We start from the raw sequence: 27,025 nt of genomic DNA, 5'->3' as shown, positions 1-27,025 counted from the left end.
ATCGCTTCCACTTTGTTATACCAGCACTGACCGTCGACTGTGGAATATTTAGTAGTGAGGAAATCTCACCACTGGACTTGTTGCACAGGTGGCATCACGGTACCACGCTGGAATTCACTGAGCTCCTGAGAGCGACCCGTTCTTTCACTAATGTGTGTAGAAGCAGTCTGCATGCCGAGGTGCTCGGTTTTATACACCTGTGGTCATGGAAGTGATCGGAACACCTGAATTTAATTATTTGGATGGGGGAGTGAATACTTTTGGCAATATAGTGTATTAATAATTCTTACAAAGAAATCAATGGAAATTCTTACTGATATTGTGGAATCAGTTGCACAGCTTCCTGTTGAAGATGATGGATCAGTATTAGAGCTTCTTGACCTTCTTGACTTCCTGTAAATTGTAAATAAAACATGTTATTTTTTTCTCATTTAATGAAGTATGAGAATGGAGATCTGACTGTTGAGCAGATTGTTTTTTTAAAACATTTAGTGTATTCAGTTACCAAATCCTTTTAGAACACTGTTAAAAGATGATGTGATACAGTAGTAAACATGCCCCGTCCATAAACTAAAATGTGTGTGGTTCTGGTGAATTTAAGAGAAGCCGTCATGTTCCTCTTGGTTAGCAATGGAATCACCTAGAAATTCCACTTTGTCTCTTTCTGCTAGAGGAATCAGGAATTCTGACGTTAATGTACTTCAAGTAACAAGCACCATCACACAAAAGCAGCTGAGGTATTACACTTCAACTTTTACACTTCAAGTTCACTCAATCAAACAACATCTACATAGAGACCCAGAACGTCTTATTTAGTTTCAGAAGTAGCTGAAAGAAACTTACGCTGCGCTTCATATGAATCGACTCCTGACTCACTTATACCGATACTGTGAACAGAGCATCTCCCACTATGCACCTCTCTTAAACACACACACACACGTCCTATAACAAGTCACCGGTTTATCTTCACTGTTAGTCCTATTTTTAAGGTTTTTCAGACTGAACTGGATAATATTAAACGTGCGTGTGGGCGTGGTCAGCAAGCAGTGGTGGATAAAGTACCTGAAGGCCATACTTGAGTAAAAGTACAAGTATCTTACCAGAAATTTACTTTGATAGAAGGAAAAGTCACATTTTAGAATATTACTTGAGTAAAAGTCTAAAAGTATCTGATGTTTAATGTACTTAAGTATCAAAAATAAAAACAGAAGCAGTCAGAATTTTAAAAAATTGTTCTTTTAAGCCTGTGAACACAATGAACCTATTTTCCTTCTTCCATCTGAACATAATTTGTGCCAATTCATGATTATAATTAGCTGTTCACATCACCTGTTCGAAATCACGTCATTATTTAGTTGTTGTTTAAAAGTCGATGTAAATGTAAGAAACACTGCGTCTATTTCATTTGTATTTTCTATACTGTCCCGATTGTTTCTGATTTGGGTTAAACAAGTCATAGATAATCCCAATAACCTAAAACCACTGAATTTTGGCTGAATTAATTTGACGCAAAACTCAAGAGAGTTTAACAAAACGTTTGGAGCTTTTAACCCTTTAATGGTCTGTTCAACCATTAGTTAAAAAAAAAAATCTGTAGTTAACTAATCTTGTTTGGGTCGTATCTACTCCCTGATTGGCGTCCTCAACACCATGAATCTTTCCTCTGTGGGTGTGATACAGATGTTACTGAAGAAATATTTATCAGCAGGTGAGTTTCAGTAAATGATGGGACGTGTGTTCATGAGTTTTACACTGAATTAATTCTAACTAAATGTAGTGAAACGTTTTATCTGTGGTTGGAATGTAAATGTAAATATTAGCTGATAACTGAACGATCTTAATGCTGATTATAAGAAATAAAAACTCTGATGCTGCAGCTTTACTGTGTTAATCGTTCCTAACTTACATCAGTGTGTCTAAAATGGTTCTAACAGGTTTTAGCAGATTTGTGATCTTGGACTGTTGTTTACTTAAACTAGAGAAATGAAATGTTCACTATGGAAACTCTTCTGTAAGTCGCTTTGGATAAGAGCGTCTGCTAAATGCTAAATGTAAATGTAAATATGCCCATATTTTCGTGTGTTCGAGTGAATGATACGTTTCACTCTGATCGCATTTGCACCTGTGCATTAATGTGTGTAACCACTGGTCTAATTTACAAGCTCAGATTTGTAAAACCTGAGTGCCGTCTGTAACACATCTCACATCATTTAGTAAAAAAAAATCTTGTCGTTTACATACGGCAAATGTATGGGAGTAAACGTACACAATTTCTTTAGGTAATGTAGTGAGTAAGAGTAAAAGTTGCTGAAAATCTTTATACTCCAGTTAAGTACAAATACTCAAAAATATACTATATAAGTAATATAAGTACTGTAGCGAAGTATTATTACTTCATTACTATACACCACTGTCAGCAAGACTAATCGATGTGTGGGTCTCCTGTGGGTGAAAAATTTATCGTATTGAGAAACAAAAAGCAAATTTTGATAAATAAAAAGTATTTTAAATTTATAAACAGTCCGTTTTTGTTTTTTTGCTGCACTTTTTCTCAGTCATGCTTCTCTGTTTCACTTTCAGTTTAAAAAGTTTCTCACTTCCTGTTTTGGTATCGGCTGATTTACGCTCTTCTCAGCCTTTCTCTCAGCTCAAAACTCTTCTCCAGTAAGAGTTTTGTCCCTGTTTCTACGAGTGGGCGGGATCTCGTCACTCATTGGCTGCTGGAAATAAGCCCTGCCAGAACCCTATTTTGATAGATGGGCGGGATCTTGTCGCTCATTGGCTGCTGGAGATAAGCACCGTTCACCGAGTAGATCCTACAGACGTCCTTCGTCTCCCTGATCCAGCCTGAAATAGTTCTGACTCCTCTGAAGGAGAACAAGGTCAGTGCCCAGATAGCAAATTTGATATGGCCCGAATCTGGGCCACGTCCGGCACATACTTGCGGCCCACATACCACATGGAATGATGGCACAGATGAGGGCCAGATGCGGTTGCCGGAACTCGGCCGTTTTACAGCCATAAAAGGGCCACATCTCAGCCACCTTTAAACCAGCAGGGCCAGAAATGACCCACAACTCAACCACATGTAAAACAACTGGGCTGTTACCATGCCATATGTGGCCCAGATCCAAATTTTACTGATGTCCCTCTCCCAATCCCATTAAACATCACACCCTGTGATTTAATAATCATCACTTAATCATGTTTTCCATCAATATAACAATACAACAAACATTTAAATGTCTCACTTTATTCATTGTTTCAACTTGATGCACTGAGTCAAAATAACTTAATATGTTTATTTTATCCATTTTAGAAAATGAGCTATCTAGTCAAACGTACAATTCCTCACTATTTTAACACACTTTTAAGTTCATAAAACTTCAGCTATATTCACATAACTTATTGTCTAAAGTTAACAGTGCTTATGTTCGTCATTTCTAGACTTGACTAATAAATGTTTCCCAGTTTCTTTAAACTTTACAATGAATCAACTTACAACTTCTTTTTATAAATATCATTTATTTAAACAACAAATATTTCATAAGTTTTCACCTTGGCTCTTGGTACATCTTTTAAAAACAGCAATGTGTACCCAAAATAAAAACAGTAGTATTCTTCCTTGACCATTTCCACTTCATGAAAGGGATCTTCAGAACTCTGCAGAGAGAAAAAACAAGACTGCTGAATTGTGTTCTCAAAAATGTATGTGAATAAAATTATTATCTGGATAGGGAGATATTTAGCTCTCTTCATTCATCCCTACATAGGTCAATTAAACCCAATTACAACTTTAAAAAGAAAACCAAATTCTTTAACGCTCAGCAGATCAACACAGTGTAAAAACGCACATTATTACAAGTCATTATTTACTTTTGAAAGTGGATGGCTAACGAATTAGCTAGCTAGCTAACAATCTTTTCCACTATTAGCTTACCCGAGCACGCATGCAGACGTTTCGTTTAAAAGCAAACCAAAGTTTATTTCACCCCAGTTAACGTTCCGTTATACTCATTACAGCACAAAACAACACAAGCATTATTTATTATAAACCATTACTCATTACAGCACAAACCTACACAACCATTATTTAAAATATCTGCCATGGACCCAAGTGGTGTAGTAGCTAACTGTTAACCTCATGTTAAGCGTTCATGGCCTCGGTAAACATAACGAAACGAGTAAATCCGTCAGTTCTGTCACATTTAATGGTCGGCGTACACAATTTTACTTTTTATCACACAGATTTTAAACTTTGATAAACTCACCTGCTTCCCGCCATTGATGCTTTCAGTAGTAAACGCTCCAACTTGCCAAACTCCACTCGGTGTATCAATCCGCCTCAAACTGTAGTCCAGAGTCAGGTGTGTTCCTCCGCCGCTAAATGTAGTCCACTATCGTATAACGTGTGTTATTCTTGTTTTTATCAGTATTAATATTAATGGCTTTTTGTCTGTGAAAAAAATTGGTTAGCCCCATGCTCCCATGGTTTAAACGTTTAAAAAAATATTATTGTTCTGTCTAACTCAAAAATGGTCCCACCTATAGGAATGGCCCACTCTTTCCCCACCTTTTGTTTAACTGATAACTTACAGACATGAGTTAAATGAACATTGACAACATAGAAAAACTCACAAGTAGTCAAGACAACTGATTATTTTACGTTAGATTTTCTGAAAACTTAATAACCTGAGTTCAAAATCCAAAACTTGTCATGACAATTTGAGTTGAAAAGAAGAAATGAGTTCACATAACTTATTGAGGCTGAAATGTTTTACAGTGTATCTTATTATTCTTAGTTACAGTAGTAATATTAATTTTCATTAATTTTGCAAATGTTGTCGTTTTTGTTTTATTTATTTGCAAATTAATGCATTTGAATGCTTTAAAAAGTGAGACATTACCATTTTTAATATAAGAGCCAGTATTACTGGCTCACTTAGTTTGCCAGTGGTGCCATGTCTTTGCCAGATGTGGCCCAGATCTGTTTTGGGACATGTGGGCCATATAAGCATTTCCTATATGTGGGCCACTTTTGGCTCATATGCTGTTTGCCGATGCCGGCAGTGAGCCGGCAGTGCCGTAACGTTGCCAGAAGTGGGCCACATCCGTATGCTATCTGGGGAGTTCCTGGTTCTGAACCTGCTGTAGGAATTTATCATGGATGAAGAAAAATGTGATTCAGCTTTTAAAAAAAGTCCTAACTGCTATTTTTATCTTCTCAGTGTTCTTCTATACAGGAATATAATTACTTTGAGGATTAACTTTTTAATTGATGACATTTACAGATGCGACAGCAACGTTCTTTAGCTACAAGCTAGTAACCTGTTTATATTCATCTGTGATCAATTCCACAGCAGCGTGAGCACCAGAAAACATCTACTGCTGGTCCAGGATCCTGAGACAGAGATTTAAACCAGAAATCATCAGTTCTTGTGGTTCAGTTAGCAACTTAGCTCTGATTTAGCATGTTAGCTCTGAAAAGCTGGCAGTTTAATGCTCTGAAATTAATTTGTGGAACTAAATCAGGTTCTTCATGAACACAAAGTTTTTTACATCGTGACTCATTGACTCAGTTACATTAACCAGTTGGGTGGGTAGCACTGTCTCCTCACAGCAAGAAGGTTCAGGGTTCGATCCCCAGGTGGGGCGGTCCGGGTCTTTTCTGTGTGGAGTTTGCATGTTCTCCCCGTGTCTGCATGGGTTTCCTCCAGAAGCTCTGGTTTCCTCCCACAGTCCAAAAACATGGAAGGGAGGTAAAGTGGAGACACTAAATTGTCCTTAACTGTGTTTGACATTGATCTTGTGAACTGATGAATCTTGTGTAACTAGTTTATCTTCATCAATGTGTTCATACATTCACCAGAACGACCGTTCCTGTCATGAAAGTAACCAAAGTGTGTAAAACATGACTTTAAAAATCCTAATAAACAAACACTAACCAGTTCATCCTGGTCGGGGGTGTAGTGGGCAAAAAGAGGCACCAATTGGAGAGACACCCTGGACAGATGCTGCTTTTAAATGCACGTCGGGCAGAAGGTTTCCCTGAGATCAAGCTCGTTTACCTGAATCGGTCGTGTTCATGTGGTCTGTGTGGGAAGATAAAAAATATGGAGGCTGTCAAGCTTATATATTTATTTTATTATTTGTGTTAATTGTAGATGTTTAAAAGTGTTACAGTTAAAATTAACATACAAATTGAACATTATTATTTGATTTCTACCCTTAATGAATTGTTCAGACATAATGAGTTTACATCAAAACTCAGTGTTCACATCACAATAACTACAAATGATGCAGGACTAGCTGCACCACTGTACCAAACATTAGGAGTGTGGTGGTGATTAGCCTCATTTGTTCTGTTCTCTGTTAACAAGCTAAGCTAAGACTGTAAACAAACAAACAAAAACACTAGAAAAACATCAGATAATCGAATTCCTCCTCTTCTCTCATGATTAATTAGTTAAGCACCATTAATTAAACTAGAACTGAAATCCCAGCTTCCATTGGTTGGTGTTTGGGAGGGTTTTTGGTTTTGAATGTGGAGATGTTTTAGTGTGATTGTTGCTAAATGATCTACCAGCTAACAGAGATCTACTGAAGATTCAGCATTTCAACTCTGAAAGCCTTTAAAATGTGGAATCCACTTTAAGTCTGAAATCACATTTTACACTCATGTTGGAAGGATTACTGATTCAGCATCATCAATTCAGCTGCTTTCACTTTCATCTGCAATGCAGTCTGGGTAATATTGTCAGATCTGCTACTTAGATTCCACCTACTGCTGCAGGGTGACGTCTTTCATTTCTCTGATTGATCTGATTATTTCTCTCCAGGTTGTGGAAGTGTGATCTAACAGAGGAAAGTTGTGAAGTTCTGTCCTCAGTTCTCAGTTTAAACTCCTCCAGTCTGAAACATCTGAACCTGAGTAACAATAAACTAAAGGATTCAGGAGTGAAGCTGCTCTTTGCTGTACTGGAGAATCCACACTGTACACTGGAGATACTGGAGTAAGATCTTCACTCTTACACTGTAGATACAGAAGATCGGTTTTACTCTGAAGCATCATTTTATTAAAAGCTAAACATTGGTAGATGGTTTGTTTGGGACTCTTTGGAGTCTTCATACATCATCACATCCTATCATGATTGTTTCTTTACTGTAGCTCACTAACTTACCTGAGATTAGATGCTTAACCAGCAGCACCTGAGTTTCTGGTGCTGGACCTGCTGTAAGAATTTATCATGGATGAAGAAAAATGTGATTCAGCTTTTAAAAAAAGTCATAACTGCTATTTTTATCTTCTCAGTGTTCTTCTATACAGGAATATAATTACTTTGAGGATTAGCTTTTTATTTGGTGACATTTACAGATGCGACTGCAACGTTCTTTAGCTATAAGCTAGTAACCTGTTTATATTCATCTGTGATCAATTCCACAGCAGCCTGAGCACCAGAAAACATCTACTGCTGGTCCAGGATCCTGAGACAGAGATTTAAACCAGAAATCATCAGTTCTTGTGGTTCAGTTAGCAACGTAGCTCTGACTTAGCATGTTAGCTCTGAAAAGCTGGCAGTTTAATGCTCTGAAATTAATTTGTGGAACTAAATCAGGTTCTTCATGAACACAAAGTTTTTTACATCGTGATTCATTGACTCAGTTACATTAACCAGTTGGGTGGGTAGCACTGTCTCCTCACAGCAAGAAGGTCCAGGGTTTGATCCCCAGGTGGGGCGGTCCGGGTCCTTTCTGTGTGGAGTTTGCATGTTCTCCCTGTGTCTGTGTGGGTTTCCTCTGGGAGCTCTGGTTTCCTCCCACAGTCCAAAAACATGGAAGGGAGGTAAAGTGGAGACACTAAATTGTCCTTAACTGTGTTTGACATTGATCTTGTGAACTGATGAATCTTGTGTAACTAGTTTATCTTCATCAATGTGTTCATACATTCACCAGAACGACCGTTCCTGTCATGAAAGTAACCAAAGTGTGTAAAACATGACGGTAAAAATCCTAATAAACAAACACTAACCAGTTCATCCTGGTCGGGGGTGTAGTGGGCAAAAAGAGGCACCAGTTGGAGAGACACCCTGGACAGATGCTGCTTTTAAATGCACGTCGGGCAGAAGGTTTCCCTGAGATCAAACTCGTTTACCTGAATCGGTCGTGTTCATCTGGTCTGTGTGGGAAGATAAAAAATATGGAGGCTGTCAAGCTTATATATTTATTTTATTATTTGTGTTAATTGTAGATGTTTAAAAGTGTTACAGTTAAAATTAACATACAAATTGAACATTATTATTTGATTTCTACCCTTATTGAATTGTTCAGCCATAATGAGTTTACATCAAAACTCAGTGTTCACATCACAATAACTACAAATGATGCAGGACTAGCTGCACCACTGTACCAAACATTAGGAGTGTGGTGGTGATTAGCCTTATTTGTTCTGTTCTCTGTTAACAAGCTAAGCTAAGACTGTAAACAAACAAACAAAAAACACTAGAAAAACATCAGATAATCGAATTCCTCCTCTCCTCTCATGATTAATTAGTTAAGCACCATTAATTAAACTAGAACTGAAATCCCAGCTTCCATTGGTTGGTGTTTGGGAGGGTTTTTGGTTTTGAATGTGGAGATGTTTTAGTGTGATTGTTGCTAAATGATCTACCAGCTAACAAAGATCTACTGAAGATTCAGCATTTCAACTCTGAAAGCCTTTAAAATGTGGAATCCACTTTAAGTCTGAAATCACATTTTACACTCATGTTGGAAGGATTTCTGATTCAGCATCATCAATTCAGCTGCTTTCACTTTCATCTGCAATGCAGTCTGGGTAATATTAACTTATCTGCTACTTAGATTCCACCTACTGCTGCAGGGTGACGTCTTTCATTTCTCTGATTCATCTGATTATTTCTCTCCAGGTTGTGGAATTGTGATCTAACAGAGGAAAGTTGTGCAGCTCTGTCCTCAGTTCTCAGTTTAAACTCCTCCAGTCTGAAACATCTGAACCTGAATAACAATAAACTGAAGGATTCAGGAGTGAAGCTGCTCTCTGCTGGACTGAAGAATCCACACTGTACACTGGAGATACTGTGGTAAGATCTTCACTTTCACACTGTAGATACAGAAGATCATTCCTACAGAAACTGTTGATGATGTGTGTAGGAGTTTGATATTTTACTCGTGTTTCCCCACACAATAACACAATAAGTGATAAAACACGTCATCACTTCATGATTAAGATGATTTCTCAGTGATGTTGTCTGGTTGTGGATCTGAATGGAGATGGAGGAGGAGGTGGGAGAAGATGATGTATGATTTTTATTACATGATTTTCTTCTGCAGGTTGTGGAGCTGCAGTATTACAGATGAAGGTTTTACTGCTCTGGCTTCAGCTCTGAAATCAAATCCATCATCACGTCTGAGAGAACTTCATCTGAGCATCAATAATCCAGGAGAATCAGGAATAAAACTGCTCAAAGATCTACAGGTGGATCCACAATGTAACCTGAAGGAACTACAGTGAGTTACTGTTGATTTATACACAGTCACACCTAAACACACACAAACACACACTACACACACATGCACACACTACACACACTACACACACATGCACACACTACACACACATGCACACACTACACACACATTACACACACACACTACACACACACATTACACACACAAACATACACACACATGCACACATTACACACAAACATACACACACTACACACACATTACACACACATGCAGTGCATGTCTATCTTATTGTGGAATCAGAGCTGCTTATTAGCAGAACTTCATCTGTATCAGGGTTCTTCAGTGAACAATGAATCATGTAAAATGTTCTATCATTGTTCAAGCTGGTGTGTGTGTGTGTGTGTGTGTGTGTGTGTGTGTGTGTGTGTGTGTGTGTGTGTGTGTGTGTGTGTGTGTGCTGGTGTTTATACCGGTTATGATTGTGTTGAGTCTGATAGGTGACTGAAACATCTGATCATGTCTGATCTCTTCTACAGCTTCTGATTCTAACACATATTTAATTGTAAGAAGATGAAGAGCAGTGAAGATAAACACCATCTACTCTTCACACTGAGATTCTACATGGGGACACTTTGTTCAGCTTCTTAATGTTCTAATCTGTAAACTGCCATGACATCACTTCCTGTACAAGATCAACACTCTCAAACCCACTCTGAAGTGCTGCTGGATCTTCATCTCATTCTTCTATACATCAGTACTGAAGTAATGAGATTGGAGAGTCCATCAGGTTTCTGGTAGCAGCTGAATGAATCTGATAGACTGAACACTCAGAACCTGGTACATGTGAGTTAAGAGCTGTGAAACAGGGTGAGGGTCCATGTGGACTGCTTTAGAAAACCCTGCATTAGCTTGATGCATTAGCATGCTGTTCACTATCTGGCCTGTAATGCAGAAGGTTAAAGATGTTTAAAGCTACTGGAGATGTTGGGATTCTGCCTGGATGAGAACATGAGGAGGATTACTCAAGAGACCAGAGAATCTCCAAGGATCTTCACTGGGAAATTACAGACGTCAGTGAGGTCTTGAAGTGAGGACACCTTCCTACAGAACCACAAGATGTTTAGAGGACTGGTGGAAGAAAGTCTCTTCTGGATGATTCTCACCCTGGAACTTTGAAAGGAACCTTGTTGAATGGTCAGACCAGACCTAAAAAGACATCAAACAGTGGAGGTCCTGGGTCCCCAAGTCCAAATCAGACCACAGTTTTGTACAGGCTATTACCCACAATCCACTGTGATCCTGTGATGTTTCTACCAGTAACCAGTGGGTTTTTGGATGGTATATAGTCATTTTTATTTCCATTTACATATTTGGTATTTAGCAGAACTTTTATCCAAAGTGACTTACAGTACTGTGACAGTATACTGTGTAGGCAATTGAGGGTTAAGGGCCTTGCTCAAGGGCCCAACAGTGGCAACCTGGCAGTGGTGGGGCTTGAACCAGCGATCCTTCGATTACTAGTCCAGTACATAAACCACTAGGTTATTTAACCACATTTTGATTAAAGCACTGATTAAAGCAATAAACTCCAACAGATTAAAATGATGAGAAACAAAGTGATGATTCTTATTAATGATGTTAAATATAGAAGATGATGATCATGTGAGTATTTGATAAAAGATGTATTTATTTCAGTCTTTCTTTAAGCTTCTATAACATCCTGCTTCTTATTATATTACCAGCTGTAGCTACACCTGCTGTTCTTACTAAACCAGCCGTAAGAAGCTCTTCTGATTTCACCTTAATCTCTCCCGTCATCCACAGTGGCATCAGTCCCAAAACAGGGTTCACATTTTTTGTTAGAACCACATACCCTACTGCTACTGCTGCTAGAACATCAGCTCCAATGTGAGAGAATGACTTGTTTTTCTCCCAGAATTCCTTCCAGGTTGAGCGCTGTGCTTCATCTTATTAGTGAAAAATATTTTATTTTGCTGCACTGTGATGTCTATCTTCAGTAGAGGTTTAGTGTCCTGCTGTCTGTTGTTCAGTTCTGCTCCTCTATTCTGCTCTACCATCCCATCTATCTTCAGTAGAGGTTTAGTGTCCTGCTGTCTGTTGTTCAGTTCTGCTCCTCTATTCTGCTCTACCATCTCATCTATCTTCAGTAGAGGGTTAGTGTCCTGCTGTCTGTTGTTCAGTTCTGCTCCTCTATTCTGCTCTACCATCCCATCTATCTTCTGTAGAGGTTTAGTGTCCTGCTGTCTGTTGTTCAGTTCTGCTCCTCTATTCTGCTCTACCATCTCATCTATCTTCAGTAGAGGTTTAGTGTCCTGCTGTCTGTTGTTCAGTTCTGCTCCTCTATTCTGCTCTACCATCCCATCTATCTTCAGTAGAGGTTTAGTGTCCTGCTGTCTGTTGTTCTGTTCTGCTTTTCTATTCTGCTCTACCATCTCATCTATCTTCAGTAGAGGTTTAGTGTCCTTCTGTCTGTTGTTCAGTTCTGCTCTTCTATTCTGCTCTACCATCCCATCTATCTTCAGTAGAGGTTTAGTGTCCTGCTGTCTGTTGTTCTGTTCTGCTTTTCTATTCTGCTCTACCATCCCATCTATCTTCAGTAGAGGTTTAGTGTCCTGCTGTCTGTTGTTCAGTTCTGCTCCTCTATTCTGCTCTACCATCCCATCTATTTTCAGTAGAGGTTTAGTGTCCTGCTGTCTGTTGTTCAGTTCTGCTCCTCTATTCTGCTCTACCATCTCATCTATCTTCAGTAGAGGTTTAGTGTCCTTCTGTCTGTTGTTCAGTTCTGCTCCTCTATTCTGCTCTACCATCCCATCTATCTTCAGTAGAGGTTTAATGTCCTTCTGTCTGTTGTTCAGTTCTGCTCTTCTATTCTGCTCTACCATCCCATCTATCTTCAGTAGAGGTTTAGTGTCCTTCTGTCTGTTGTTCAGTTCTGCTCCTCTATTCTGCTCTACCATCCCATCTATTTTCAGTAGAGGTTTAGTGTCCTGCTGTCTGTTGTTCAGTTCTGCTCCTCTATTCTGCTCTACCATCTCATCTATCTTCAGTAGAGGTTTAGTGTCCTTCTGTCTGTTGTTCAGTTCTGCTCCTCTATTCTGCTCTACCATCCCATCTATCTTCAGTAGAGGTTTAATGTCCTTCTGTCTGTTGTTCAGTTCTGCTCTTCTATTCTGCTCTACCATCCCATCTATCTTCAGTAGAGGTTTAGTGTCCTGCTGTCTGTTGTTCTGTTCTGCTTTTCTATTCTGCTCTACCATCCCATCTATCTTCAGTAGAGGTTTAGTGTCCTTCTGTCTGTTGTTCAGTTCTGCTCCTCTATTCTGCTCTACCATCCCATCTATCTTCAGTAGAGGTTTAGTGTCCTTCTGTCTGTTGTTCAGTTCTGCTCTTCTATTCTGCTCTACCATCTCATCTATCTTCAGTAGAGGTTTAGTGTCCTGCTGTCTGTTGTTCTGTTCTGCTTTTCTATTCTGCTCTACCATCCCATCTATCTTCAGTAGAGGTTTAGTGTCCTTCTGTCTGTTGTTCAGTTCTGCTCTTCTATTCTGCTCTACCATCCCATCTATTTTCAGTAGAGGGTTAGTGTCCTGCTGTCTGTTGTTCAGTTCTGCTTTTCTATTCTGCTCTACCATCCCATCTATCTTCAGTAGAGGTTTAGTGTCCTTCTGTCTGTTGTTCTGTTCTGCTCCTCTATTCTGCTCTACCATCCCATCTATCTTCAGTAGAGGGTTAGTGTCCTGCTGTCTGTTGTTCAGTTCTGCTCCTCTATTCTGCTCTACCATCTCATCTGTCTTCAGTAGAGGGTTAGTGTCCTGCTGTCTGTTGTTTGGTCCTGCTTTGATAAAGATCTGATTTCCTTCTCCATTCTGCTGCACCATCCTGTCTATCTTCTGCAGAAGTTCAGTGACCTGCTGTCTGTTCTGTGGTTCTGCATTATTAAAGATGTGAAATCCTCCTCTACACTGATCTAAAACCCTTCTGAGATGTTTATTTCTAATTCTTTCCTCATCTATAATTTCATCTTACACCATCACCATGGGTGAAAAGAATGATCTTGTGATCTGTAACCAAAAACCTCCTGTAACCGCTTAATTATTTCCTCTTCCTGTTCTGTGAATGTTCCAAACCTGAAAACCAGAATGAGAGCATGAACTCCTGGTTGTGAGAGATAAACACTCCTGCACAACTGCTCCACTAACTGATCTTGTGACAGTGTTGTGTCAAAGATTTCTGGTGTATCAACCACACGTGTGAGTTTTCCTTCTATCACAGCTTCAGCACGTTCACATTTATGCTCTGGATGGTGTTTCCTGTTGCACGATCCTCCGTTCCTCCTGGTCCATTTCAGCAGATCTGATCTCTTTATCAAAGGGCCTTGCTCAAGGGCCCAACAGCAGCAACCTGGCAGTGGTGAGGCTTGAACCTGAACCCCAGCTAGACTTTAATAAATAAACGTAATACATGTAGTAAATGTTAGTAAATGTAATCTGTAGCTCTGAAATAGACCAATGATAATAAATTCCCTCCATATTTCAGTAAAACCTTCAGTTCAGTTGGGTTTGTGTTACGGGGGCGTGTAGGACGCTCGTGACAATCATTTTCGACTATATATTCTTACTTTAATGTTGCCAACAACGCCACCTAGGAGTTTTAATATTTGTAGGGAAAGTTTTTTTGACCATAAAAAGTTCACATAAGGGACCAATATTAAATTACTCCTCTCAAAGGACTAAATACTTTAAAATGTTAGAATAACTTCACTGACAACTTACTAAGTTCAGGCTAGGGTAACTCCTGTACAACTCCCGTCACACAAGAAAAACACAAAACAAAACCCCTTCACAACGATCAAATGAAATCAAGCCCATAAAACACGACCTATAAATAAAACAGTTGTACTGATGGTTAACGTAACCCGCGCCCAGTCAACAATAAATAGTGAAAGAAGTAAAAGTACGAAATACGACTACTCTAAACACTTAACACAACTTAGCAAAATGGAAAACAAACAAAAACAATAAGTAAAATAATCTCAGTGGGTTCTAGGTTGTACTCAATTATCTAGTCCAGGAAGAAGCCTAAAAATCTGATCCCAACGACTCTTAACCCTTTCATGCCTGAGTGGAACATTCCATTTTCGGACACTATGTAACATGGTCATAGAATAAACCTTTTTGTGTAAATACCGTACATAGCATAGACTATATATACACACCATTATAACCAGAAGAATCAGTTCTTTAAAATGATATAAAACTCAGTATGGTTATTTAAGTGTAATATAAACAAATCTATACAAAAATCCTTCAAAATCAACCTAAAAAAACTCTCAATTTTTATTTCATACATAAATACTTACATTTTTAACACATTTCTGTGCAATTTAGAGAAAAATATAGAGTATATGAAATGTTTGCAATTTTGTGAGCCATTTGTCAAGAAAATAATTTTGAATCTATCATCTTCTATTCAAAAGTTATGATCAATTTAGCAGAAGGTGTCATTTAGCAATTTAGAATGTTCGTGTAGCTCCTTTTTTACCTCACTTTTTACCAATGTCAGCATACACTATAAACCAATGAAAGTGTACTTTTTTCTTAATTATTACTAAATTGTCAACATCCATATTTTTGAAAGACAGCAGATAAAATGTATTTGACAAAATAAGCACTCTAACAACAGTGTATAGTTCAAAAACATTAAAGATATTTATTAGAATTATATACACTTCTCATTCTATAAATAATTTCAAAACAACAATACAATATAGTTCAGCACTATTGAAGAACATCACTCCATAAAACAAACTCTCAAGTAATCCAATTCAACAATACAAGAAAAAGCAATTATTTGTTCAGGATAATCATTGAACAATTCAGTAAACAGTTTTGAGGCAACAGGATATCAAATCTCATCTAAGCCAACAGATTTTCCCTAAAGTTTATCTGGCTGTAGCCTGCTGAACTAAACCCATAACGTGATGCTGGATTGGAATGATGCCAGTCCTGAAACAAAATGAAACTATTAACGACGGCTATGTCCACAAAATGGAAGAAAAGTGTTTTCCACCACTTTTGAGTTTTCTGAAGCAGATTGTATGTGTTTAACATTTGATCAGATCTGTCAACACCTCCCATGTGTTTATTGTAGTCCTTTACTACAGCTGGTTGACGGACTACTTTCCTGTCCCACGTGGCACCATTCTTTACCATCCTAGAAACCTCTGATGAATCATTAGCATTGTGGAAATTAGAGAGGCATGTAACTGCTCGCGTGTCCTTCCACTGAACAACTAAGACATTTCCGTCAATTCTACACCACCTCATATCACCACGGTTAGCTTGCCGCTCCCATTTCTTGACATCTTTGAAATCCACTGGGAATTTCTTACGATTAATCCTACATGTCCCACAAGCATTGATTCCCCACTCCTTAAGTCGGACCATAACAGTTGGTGATGTATAGAAGTTGTCAAACCAAACTGTGTGACCTTGATTTTTAAATGGTTGCACAAGGTCTTCGATCACTTTTATAGCCAAATCAGTTATGCGCCCATCAAGACTGCCTGTGTAAACATCAAAGTCTAAGGTATATCCCGAATTTGAAGTTGCAATGACCCACAATTTGAAACCCCAGCGAGTAGGTTTGCCCTTCATATACTGCTTGAATCCTGATCGACCTTTTGATTTTACCATTCTCTCGTCTATGCTCAGATTTTCATTAGCCTGGAAAAGCTGCTGACACTTGGTTTTGAGGTGGTCCATCAGGTAACGCAACTTCCTAAGACGATCAAGATTATTTTCTGTGGCAGGATCTACAACATGGAGGGCTGCCATCAATTCCTTGAAACGGTCACGGGACATGAATAACTTGGCCCATGAACCCTGAAGAGATTTGGTTCCCCAATATCTGTGAATGCTGTGCAGGGACGTGAAACCCATGTAAATAAGGAGCCCAAGAAACCGGTAGAATTCATCCGGGGTCACTTCTTCCCATGCCCCATGATGGTTTGCATAAGACGGCCTATTCAGTACAAGCTCCCACCCCTTAAAGTTTGTAAACTGGCAAATCTCGGCAACGATGGTGTACGTGAAAAACAACTTGAAGAAGTCTATTTCACGCAAGTTACTTGTGGCTGACCATACAGCCCTACGCACACTTCCCAGATCTATGCCTACTGGACGAGAAGGATTAAATGGTATGGGCTTTGGTGCTTCTGTGTCTACATCAGCATAGGAAGGAAAGGATACAGAGTCAGGAAAGCGTTTCCGCTTCCTACCTGACATGGGACAAGAAAGACTAACCAAACCCATAAAAGAAAGCAAACATTAGTAAAAATCATAATCTGAGTTTGTACTCTTTTGTTAATTTTAACTTTTTGTTGGCAGCCCCGATTGTGTGTGTGGGTGCAAATGCTGACATTTATTGTCAGCATATATGTACACACACACATTTACAAATACACACTATTGAAATACATGCATTTACCGATAGGAGGTTGTTGGTTGATCCCTCTGCTCATCTTGCTCCTCTTCATCCTCTTCTTCCCCTTCATCCAGGAGCTCCATGTCCATGAAGTCCTCCTCTTCAATGGTCATGCCTTCATGATCTTCATCGCTGTCATGTTCAGCAATAAGTCTAAGCTCGTCAGGGCCTAGCCGCTGTCTCCTCTTCAGAGACTCCATAAGGCGTGAATATTGAGCCTTGTCTCCATCCATCTCAGAATAATAAAAGAAAGAGATTACAGTGAATAAAGGTGGTGACAGTGATGTTATTTTAAAAAATATTTACATATATGTAGAATTCAATCACAAATACTCTATATGTTTTTGCCAGAGAAGCTAATGTCCACAGGCTCATGTTTAGAAGTAAACTCAAGTACACTGAACCAATACATATGACAAAAGTTTCTCAAATCTGGCACATGGTTTACACATAAAACAATAATTATCTAAGAGGAGCAATAATTACAAGACAAAGTAAATAGTCACAGACTGAAATGTTATGCACCTGTATGCTTTCAAAAAAAGCTTTCAAAAAAAGTTTGATACCATATTTTAGTCCCTTTCAAATATCTCTTGCAATACATTAGAAAATTATGCAACTCTGACAGAAATATTTTATAGATAAAACTATATTTCACTGATACAAGTAAGAATTACCACAGAAAAAAATATATTATGGTAAAAAAAGAAGTTATAAATTGCCCAGACTGACATATTATCCACACCTTTATGCTTTCTGCCTCAGCTTACTTTAGCCAGTCATGCTAAATGCATGCAATGCAAAATGTAATGATATTATGAGCAAAGCTAAGGTGATTTCTAAGCAGACTTTAGACAGTATTGAAGTAAAACAAGTAAGCTATAACAGATTTCAAGATTACATGCATAAAATCTAACTTTGGAGTTTGAGAGCAGCCTTTAGCAGCCTTTTCAAACCACATGGCTGCAGGATGTAACAAACAGCTCCGGTAGCTTAGCTTAGCTTAGGTTCACTACTAATCACTTATTTGTGTAAAACTGCTGCATACTTTACAAACTACTAAACAAACGAGACTAAAAAGGTATCTGATAAACTCTCCACACGTATTTATTTCCATCTAGATGGACATAAAAAACATTACAATCGATTCAGAAAGGAGAGTTGTGCAGCTGACTGACTAAACTTAGAACGCAACTCTCAGAATCACCTCGGCTTTTCCGAAGCGTAAACACAAATAATATTACAATTTTACCATTAAAGCCAAGTTTTCTGAGTAGAAATGAAAAGTAATAACACTAATAAACAGTTTTAAAATAAATCTTACCTTATTTCACTGACAGAATTTCTCTTTCTGTGTTGTTATCCAGTCGACCGTCTCAGCTGCGCTCCGTGTGAGGGCGGGGCGAATGAAAAAAATAAATTCTCCGCCTTCTCATTAAATATGCAAACCAGCCACGACACAAACCGCTTGACCAATGACATTGCCTTTTAGCCTGGGTTGTCAGCTACCTGGGGCAGTTTTCAGATTTACAATCAGTGATTGGACGGCGGAGATATAAGGCTTCAAGCCATCGAAATTATTGTTTCGAAATTTGAATGGGCCGGCTGTAAAGGGTTAACTGTTCCGTAAGAAGAAAAAGGAAGGAAAATCGTGAAGCGGACTTCTCTTAGCCCCAGCACGACTTGGTCTGTGTCCTCACAGAGCAGGCCCCAATCACACGTTGTGGCTCAGGATCTCAATAAATATAAAGATAAAACAAACACCAAATTCACCCACGTGACATCTGGTTTTAGTTCTCGCTCTTCCTCTGCTGTACTAAAGCCGAATATCGACACTCCTGTGGTTCATTACATGTTTGGTTTAACTAAGATCCTTTGGCATCAGTGAGTGTTGGCCAGTCAACAACCTGCATGTAGTTGGTTTGTGGGTAAATACTCACCACAGCTGGTTTATACACTTAATGTTAGTTATCAGCTCTGCCATTTGCATGGATTCAGTGAAAGTGTTAATATGTTGTGGATATTTAGATTGAAACAATAAGTCGCAAACCTCAACCTACCCTGGGGCCAGTGATAGCTCAGTGGTTAAGTTACTGGACTAGTAAACAGAAGGTTGCCGGTTCAAGCCCCGCCACAACCAAGTTGCCACTGTTGGGTCCCTGAGCAAGGCCCTTAACCCTCAATTTCTCATTGTGTAAGTTGCTTTGGATAAAAGCGTCTGCTAAATGCTGAAAATGTAAATGCTCATAAACGACTGAGCCTTTTGTTATGATTGATGTATTTCTTACAATAATTTAAACCCAAACCTCTCAGATTTTCTCCTGTGTGTCAGAACAATTATTTAATTCTTTAACATGTTTTAACACGTTTTTCAGTTACACCTTGCTGGTTTTTTTTACAGCAGGACAAACCCCTGCCAAGTTCAGTCATGTGTTGTTTGTTACGTTATTTTCCCAGAACTCCGAGCTATTTATGACTTCTATTAATTATGTTCACTATATAAATATTTTATATAGTGATTGAAATGTGGGCGTTAACAAAAAGCTGGGTGTGTCCCATGTACAGGTCAGGTATGTACTGTTGCATTGTGGTTTTCTAATCCTGAAGCCGTGCTAAGAACAGGTTGGTTTTAACAGAGAGCTGGGTGAGTTTGTTCTACACTTTATGCAAGAAAATGTCACATCACACAAAATAAATTTTTCTCACAAGATGATTGTTATAATCTGCTAAAATCTTGCCTGAGTAAACGAGTTAGTTAAACTGGTAAACTAATTATTACATATTTATTCATTTGCTGAACTTTTTCCACCACCGTAATCTAGACTGTAAATAGATGAATAAGAATAATGACCCGACACGCCCAGTGTAGTTTTATGTTTATAACCTCATGCTAGATAACTTCAGCTGTGTGATAATGAACGTGTGATTGTTGTATTCAGTAGAAGATAAAAGTTCAGAACTGTGGAGTCAGTTTAACAGAAATGAACATATTTTAACACACATTTATCTCATTAAACAGAACCAGACAAAAAAAACACAGTAAACACAGTAAATGTACGTATATTAACAGTAGAACGATTATTATGGAATTATGAAGCACGTGATTAAAAAAAAACAAAATTATAAAACAATAGAAAGAATAATAAGTAATTGATAAGTAAACCAACAGTACAAAATCATTTCTATTTATAATATTAAATCATTTTATAGTGCAGCTTCTTGTTTTAATCAGACTTTCACCTCCTGCTGTTGCTTCCAGTGAAGCACCACAAACCACTTCCTTCCTAAATCCCAGTTACCGCTTAAATACTCCCTTCATCACTAACATCACCACCCCCATAATAACTGTTGTTACTAGCATCAGCACAGCTGCAGCTAAAAGAGTAGTTCTAAATAAAATTAATTTCTTGTTTTTCTCCCTGAATTCCTCCCAGTTTAAGCCCTGCGCTCCCTTATACACCTCATTAGTGTAGAATCCTCCTTCATTCCACTGCACCATGCTGTCTATCTTCTGCAGAAGTTCAGCCACCTGCTGTCTGTTCTGTGGTTCTTTATTATTAAAGATGTGAAATCTTCCTCCACACTGATCTAACACCCTTCTGAGATGTTCATTTGTACTTCTAACTATTTCTTCCTCTCTGACACCCTCAGCATGAGTAAACAAAATGATCATGTTATCTGTAACCTGCTCACCATAAACCTCCTGTAACCTCTTAATCATTTCCTCTTCATATTCTGTAAATGAATCATATTTGAAAACCAGAATGAGAGCATGAACTCCTGGTTGTGAGAGATAAACACTCTTGGCAAACTGCTTCGCTAACTGATCTCGTGGCAGTTTTGTGTCAAATAATCCTGGTGTATCAACCACATGTACACGGTTTCCTTCTATCTCTGCTTCTGCACGTTCAGTGATTTTTGTTACAGTATATAAAGATCGTTCTGATCTGAATACATTTCTTCCCAGGATGGTGTTTCCTGTTGCACTCTTCCCAACACCAGTCCTCCCCAGCAGCACGATCCTCCGTTCCTCCTGGTCCATCTCAGCAGATCTGATCTCTGGATCTCTTACTGGATCCTGTTAGTACCACAGAAAACCTCCGTTACACACTAATAACTTTACACACACACACACACATTGTAATATATAAATATATATTATTATTATTATTATATAATTTTGGAGACAAATTTCACCACTTAAATGTCTCCTCTTGATGAATACAGACACACACTCGTGCTCTACTGTAAAATGACTTATAATTAAAAAAATGGATAAAATTCAATAAACGGTGTTTAATTTAAACAGAATTTATTAGTTTATTGTTCTACATGAACGTAAAGTACAATAATGAATCAGAACGTTTTCACTTAGCACTAAAACAGTAAAACAGAGTTTATAGACTCAGGAATGTAACTTCGTGCTGCTGTTTAAGTTTTTAACGTCTCTTAACACTTTAGTGATTAATAGAGTTAAAATAAAGTTGTGTATGTTAGCACTGACCTGCTGTTTGTTTGATTGTTATGCTGTTAGCACTTAGCTTCAGTTTGTTAGCACAGCAACAGTCATGCAGCTTAAAAGAGAACAATATTAATAAAATAATAAAATAAAGATTTAAAACTGGTAACAAACACACACACACACACACACACACACAGACACACACACATATGTTTCATTTATTTCAAACAACAGACAAGACACACTAACACATGAGCTAAGCTAAGAGGTTACACTGAATAAATTAGATTTTTAATTGTTTATTATTTAGTCCAGTCTGGGATAAAGTGCATTAGAGAGTTGTGGACAGTGTAAGTGCAGATCACCATCATATCTAACAGGATAACAGCATTGTGGGTAAATCAGAGCTCGGTGTGTAAACAAAGATCTGACACAGAAAATTCAAGTCGAGTCCAAACTTGCAAAAACATGAACGGTGGACTGAACAAAGAGTTGTGTAACCTGTTTAACTCTTCTGAGTGAGCTGCATGAACCCTGGAGGAGCTTTCATATTTTAATATATAGATTAAACAGCTGTAATACACACAAATCAATACAGATGTGATTTAAGCATGCAGTACTGATGTTCTTTAGACTTGTGTACAGGATATTGGTATAACATCATTCCTAACACTATATATCCAGTCACACACAGTATTAATATAGAAATGATACATAAAAGTACTAATACTGCAGCAATCAGATCAATCAGATCCTGATTCAGGTCACTGGAATTCCAGATGTGTGTGTGTGTGTGTGTGTTGGAAGAAAAAATGGAAGGAAGGAAGGAAGGACGTATCTCCAAACTTGATGAAAATGGTGAATCTTTATTACAGGAAGCAGTAGCAAGAAATCAGGGATCAGCAGAGCTGGACTGAACCATTCGGGATTAAAACACACAACATATATACATTTGAGAAATACCATATATGTGTCACGTGGGAAGAAAGGACACAAATGCAGAATAAAATAATAAAGAATATTTTATTAATTTAATAAGGACAACGGAAAAGATAAACAGTTAACAAAAGACAGAACAAAAAACCGATCGGAACCTCCGACGGAAGCTGCTGACGCAGCTAAATGAAAAATGCCAACATGAAAACCAAAACAAAGAAAGCGGGACGCGAACCCGGGTCTGAGGCGTGACTGCCGGGAGCGTTACAACCGCGCTACTGCAGCGCTGGAAAATAAAGGCGCGTGAGCGCCTAAAGCGCTCAGGAAAGAGTGTGGAGGAGAGAACCTCCGCAGAGTGCTAGCCCCAGCACTGCGGTAGGCTAGCGAGGGTATCGATCGACGCACCCTTAGTCGTGGGGTCGTGGAACTGAAGCACGCCGATCTGAAACAAGAGAAACACAAACAAGTAAAGTTAGGCAGATACTGACTGCGGATTCGAACCGGGGAAGTTGGCGTGACAACCGCTTGCTTAACGGAGTCGTCACCCAGGGCACGTTCACCAGCTACTACAGACCTCGTTATAGAACCCCCTCCTCTAGGGACAGCTCCTGAGGTCCCAAGACCCGCAGCTCGGTTCCGTCGGAACTCGCGGATCAGTTCAGGGTCCAGGATCTGGCGAGCCGGTACCCATGAACGTTCCTCAGGGCCGTAACCTTCCCAATCCACCAGGTATTGGGTGCTACCCTGAACCTTCCTGCTATCAAGCAACTGACGGACAGTGAAAGCAGGGGCACCCTGGATGATACGAGGGGCGGGAGGTTGGGGAGGGGGTAAAACTCCCCCGCACATAAATGGTCGGCGATGGGAGACATGGAAGGTTGGATGCACTTTCATGCAGGGAGGAAGCTCCAACCTATATGTCACCGGGTTAATCCGCCTTACCACCTTGAACGGGCCAATGTACTTGGGTGCCAGCTTATGTGGGACACCTCGAACGGGGAGATCCCTCATTGAAACAAGTACCCGTTGGCCTGGACGGAAGGTAAGAGCCGGCTGCCGCCTGCGGTCAGCTTTGCGCTTCACAGAGCGCTGGGTGGCCACAAGTGCCTGCCTAGCTTTGCGCCAGGCGGCGCAGCAGCGACGGACATGAAGCTGTACAGATGGGACCGCTACCTGCTGCTCCTGCTCAGGAAAGAGCGGCGGAGGGTACCCAAACTAAGCTTCAAACGGTGACATGCCAATCGCCGAATGATGCAGGGTGTTGTGAGCAAACTCTGCCCACATCAACTTATCCGACCACGTGGTCGGATTCCCTGCCGTCAGGCACCTGAGCATCTTGCTCAGATCCTGGATAAGCCTCTCCGACTGCCCATTCGACTCCGGGTGGTAACCGGAGGATAAGCTGGCCTTAGCGCCCATAAGTTGGCAAAAGGCCCGCCAGCACTGGCTCACAAACTGTGGGCCCCGATCAGACACAATGTCTGACGGGACCCCATGTGCTCTCACCACATGATTCAGAATGATCTGCACAGTGCCCATGGCGGATGGTAGCTTGGGCAGTGGGATAAAGAGGCAAGATTTGGTAAACCGGTCGACAATTACCAATACCGCCGTGAACCCTCTGGACTTTGGCAAGCCTGTCACAAAGTCCAGGGCAATGTGGGACCACGGTCTAGCAGGTATTGGCAACGGATGAAGAAGGCCCCTCGGGCGCTCTCTGGGGCTCTTGTTCAGAGCACACACAGAGCAGGCACGGACAAAGTCACGTACCTGGTTCTCCATCCCCGGCCACCAAAATCTTCGGCGCAGCAAGACCAGGGACTTAGTCACACCTGGGTGCGCCGCAAATGGGGAAGCATGAGCCCACTCGAAGACCTGACGCCGTACGGATGAAGGTACGTACAGTCTGTCAGGAGGTCCCCCACCGGGGTCGGGTTCAGCCCGTTGGGCATCCCGAATGACCTTTGATATGCCCCAGGTGACTGGGGCCGCTATCTGGGTCGAGGGGATCACGGGATCAGGTCCGGTCTCCGGCCTAGTCGGTTCCCACTGTCTAGACAGAGCGTCCGGTTTAACGTTCTTGGACCCCGGTCTATAAGACAGTGTAAAATTGAACCTTCCAAAAAATAAGGACCACCGGGCCTGACGGGAGTTCATCCTCTTTACTTGCTGGATGAATGACAGATTTTTGTGATCCGTCCAGACAAGAAAAGGATGTTTGGCCCCCTCGAGCCGGTGTCGCCACTCCTCTAATGCCAACTTAATGGCCAAGAGTTCCCTGTCTCCAACCGGGTAGTTCAGCTCGGCTGGAGTCAGGCGGTGCGAGAAGAAGGCACATGGATGCAGCTTCTTCCCTGGCCCCACTCTTTGGGACAAAACTGCCCCTGCCCCGACCTCGGAGGCATCCACTTCGACAACGAAGGGCTCCTCTGGGTCTGGCAACTGCAAGACGGGAGCAGTTGTCAAGAGTGTTTTTAGCTTATCAAAAGCTTGTTGGGCCTGCACCGTCCATTGGAACGGACCTTTGCCTGTGAGGTCTGTTAACGGAGAGGCGACTGAGCTGAAGTTCTTAATGAAACGCCGAAAAAAGTTTGCAAAGCCCAAAAACCTTTGCAGTTGGCGTAAAGAACTTGGAGTTGGCCACTTCTCCACAGCAGATACTTTAGCCGAGTCCATGCGCAGGGTGCCCTCGGAGACTACAAACCCCAGGAACGAAACCGTGGGGGAGTGAAAGACTGGAGAACTCGTCGGACATGCCCTATGTGCTCGTCGATGGACCGACTAAAGATAAGAATGTCGTCTAAGTAAACATAGACGAATTTACCAAGAGTCTCCCGCAAGACCTTATTGATAAATCTCTGGAAGACTGCGGGGGCATTCATTAACCCAAATGGCATCACCAAATACCCATAGTGGCCAGTGGGCGTAATGAACGCAGTCTTCCACTCATCCCCCTGCCTGATCCGGATCGAGCTTTGAAAAAACAGATGCTCGCTGAAGGGCTTCGAAAGCCGTGGCCATCAGCGGCAGCGGGTACCGATCCTTGATCGTAACGGCATTCAGACCGCGATAATCGATACAGGGGCGCAGTCCTTCTTGTTTACAAAAAAGAACCCTGCCCCAGCTGGGGAGGAGGAAGGACGGATGAACCCCTGTTTGAGCGCCTCACGCACATACTCCTCCATAGCGACCTTTTCTGGACCGGAGAGCGAAAAAAGGCGCCCCCTAGGAGGAGTAGTGCCGGGCAACAAGTTGATGGCGCAATCGAACGGTCTGTGGGGGGGCAAGTCCTGCGCCCGGGACTTGCTAAAAACCTTCCGTAAATCGTGGTGCACAGGAGGAACAGCTGCCAAATCCGGAATCGCCATCTTGGGTTCGGACGGATCGGGATTCGTGCCGGCTTCCAGCGACGGGGTTATTAGCGGTTGGACCTCAATCCCCAGCCTGTGTACCAAGTTGATGTCAATGAAACTCTCCACCGTGCCTGAATCCACACAGACCCGAAGGTCTGTGTCTCCCAGGCCCCAAAGCAACCGGGCCTGCAGAAATAGTCCTTGGACAGGGATTTTGGTTCGGCTCGCCCCCGAGTCCCTGGCTCGAGAGCGGCCTACTCGTTTAACGGCTGCCGGGGTCGGGCAGGCGGGGCCGATGTCGTTGGGGCGCCAGCGCGAGCTGACCCCAACTGCATAGGCTCGGGATCCAGGAAAGGCGGAGGAGATTTAGGAGACGCCTGCGAGCGGGGGAACGGAGGACAGGTGCCCCGTTCCCGTGCTCGCTGGCGAAGGCGGGTGTCAATGGCGTTGGCCAGGACATAGAACTCCCTAAGAGTGGTTGGAGGGTCCCTAGTGGCCAGCTCGTCCTTAACTTTACCAGACAAACCACGATGGAATATGGCAGTAAGGGCCCCCTCGTCCCAACCGCACTCCGCCGCGAGCGTTCGAAACTCGATTACATAGTCGGCGACTGACCGAGCACCTTGGGTGAGCTCGAGTAGGCGAGGGCCTACCTCACGGCCCCCCGAAGGGTGAAAAAAGGTCTCCTTGATGGCTTCCTTAAAGGAGCTTTCCGAAGAGCATTCCGGGGCGTTTTGCTCCCAGAGGGCAGTAGCCCATTCTAAAGCTCGGCCAGTCAAAAGGGATATTATGTATGCAACCTTCGACCGCTCAGTGGGGTAGCGAGAGGGTTGCAGCTCGAACGCAAGGGCACACTGGAGGAGGAAGCCACGGCACCTCTTGGCCTCTCCCGAATACCTTTCGAAAGGCGGAATAGGGGTGTCGCGGTTTCCACACACTCCGGAGTGGGTAGGAGAGTGGGCTGAGGAGTCAGGGCCGGACCTAGGAGTTGGCGGCTGCTGGGTGAGCGCAGCTACCCGCTGCGCCAACTCGTTCAGGGCCACCTCGTGCCTGCCTAATGCCACCCCTTGGTTACGTAGAGCTTCAGCAAAGGGTGGAACTTCTGCTGCGTCCATGGTATGGTCGCACCTTTCTGTCACGTGGGAAGAAAGGACACAAATGCAGAATAAATTAATAAAGAATATTTTATTAATTTAATAAGGACAACGGAAAAGATAAACAGTTAACAAAAGACAGAACAAAAAAACGATCGGAACCTCCGACGGAAGCTGCTGACGCA

The 27,025-nt window shown here is 41.2% G+C and overlaps 2 protein-coding genes across 2 annotated transcripts in view; one reads left to right on the top strand and one right to left on the bottom strand.

Annotated features, from left to right (window-relative positions):
- Positions 1-9,529, top strand: part of LOC134303002 (NACHT, LRR and PYD domains-containing protein 3-like) — a 220,874-nt gene extending 211,345 nt beyond the window's left edge. Inside the window, exons 8-9 of the mRNA XM_062988230.1 lie at positions 6,840-7,013; positions 9,349-9,529. Coding sequence (XP_062844300.1) covers positions 6,840-7,013; positions 9,349-9,529 — 355 coding nt within the window. The remainder of the gene's footprint in view (positions 1-6,839; positions 7,014-9,348) is intronic.
- Positions 9,530-20,290: 10,761 nt separating this feature from the next.
- LOC134302996 (GTPase IMAP family member 9-like) lies at positions 20,291-25,761 on the bottom strand. The gene is made up of 4 exons (XM_062988216.1): positions 25,708-25,761; positions 24,768-24,835; positions 22,673-22,835; positions 20,291-21,073 (listed from the first exon to the last, which is right to left on the bottom strand). The coding sequence occupies exons 1-4, from the start codon at positions 25,759-25,761 to the stop codon at positions 20,291-20,293; spliced, it is 1,068 nt and encodes a 355-aa protein (XP_062844286.1).
- Between the last annotated feature and the right edge of the window lie 1,264 nt (positions 25,762-27,025).

This window comes from Trichomycterus rosablanca, chromosome 2, assembly GCF_030014385.1.
Source record: "Trichomycterus rosablanca isolate fTriRos1 chromosome 2, fTriRos1.hap1, whole genome shotgun sequence".
Lineage (NCBI taxonomy): Eukaryota > Metazoa > Chordata > Actinopteri > Siluriformes > Trichomycteridae > Trichomycterus > Trichomycterus rosablanca.
Note: the sequence above shows the minus strand (reverse complement) of the source record. Positions and strands in the feature narration are given on the sequence as shown.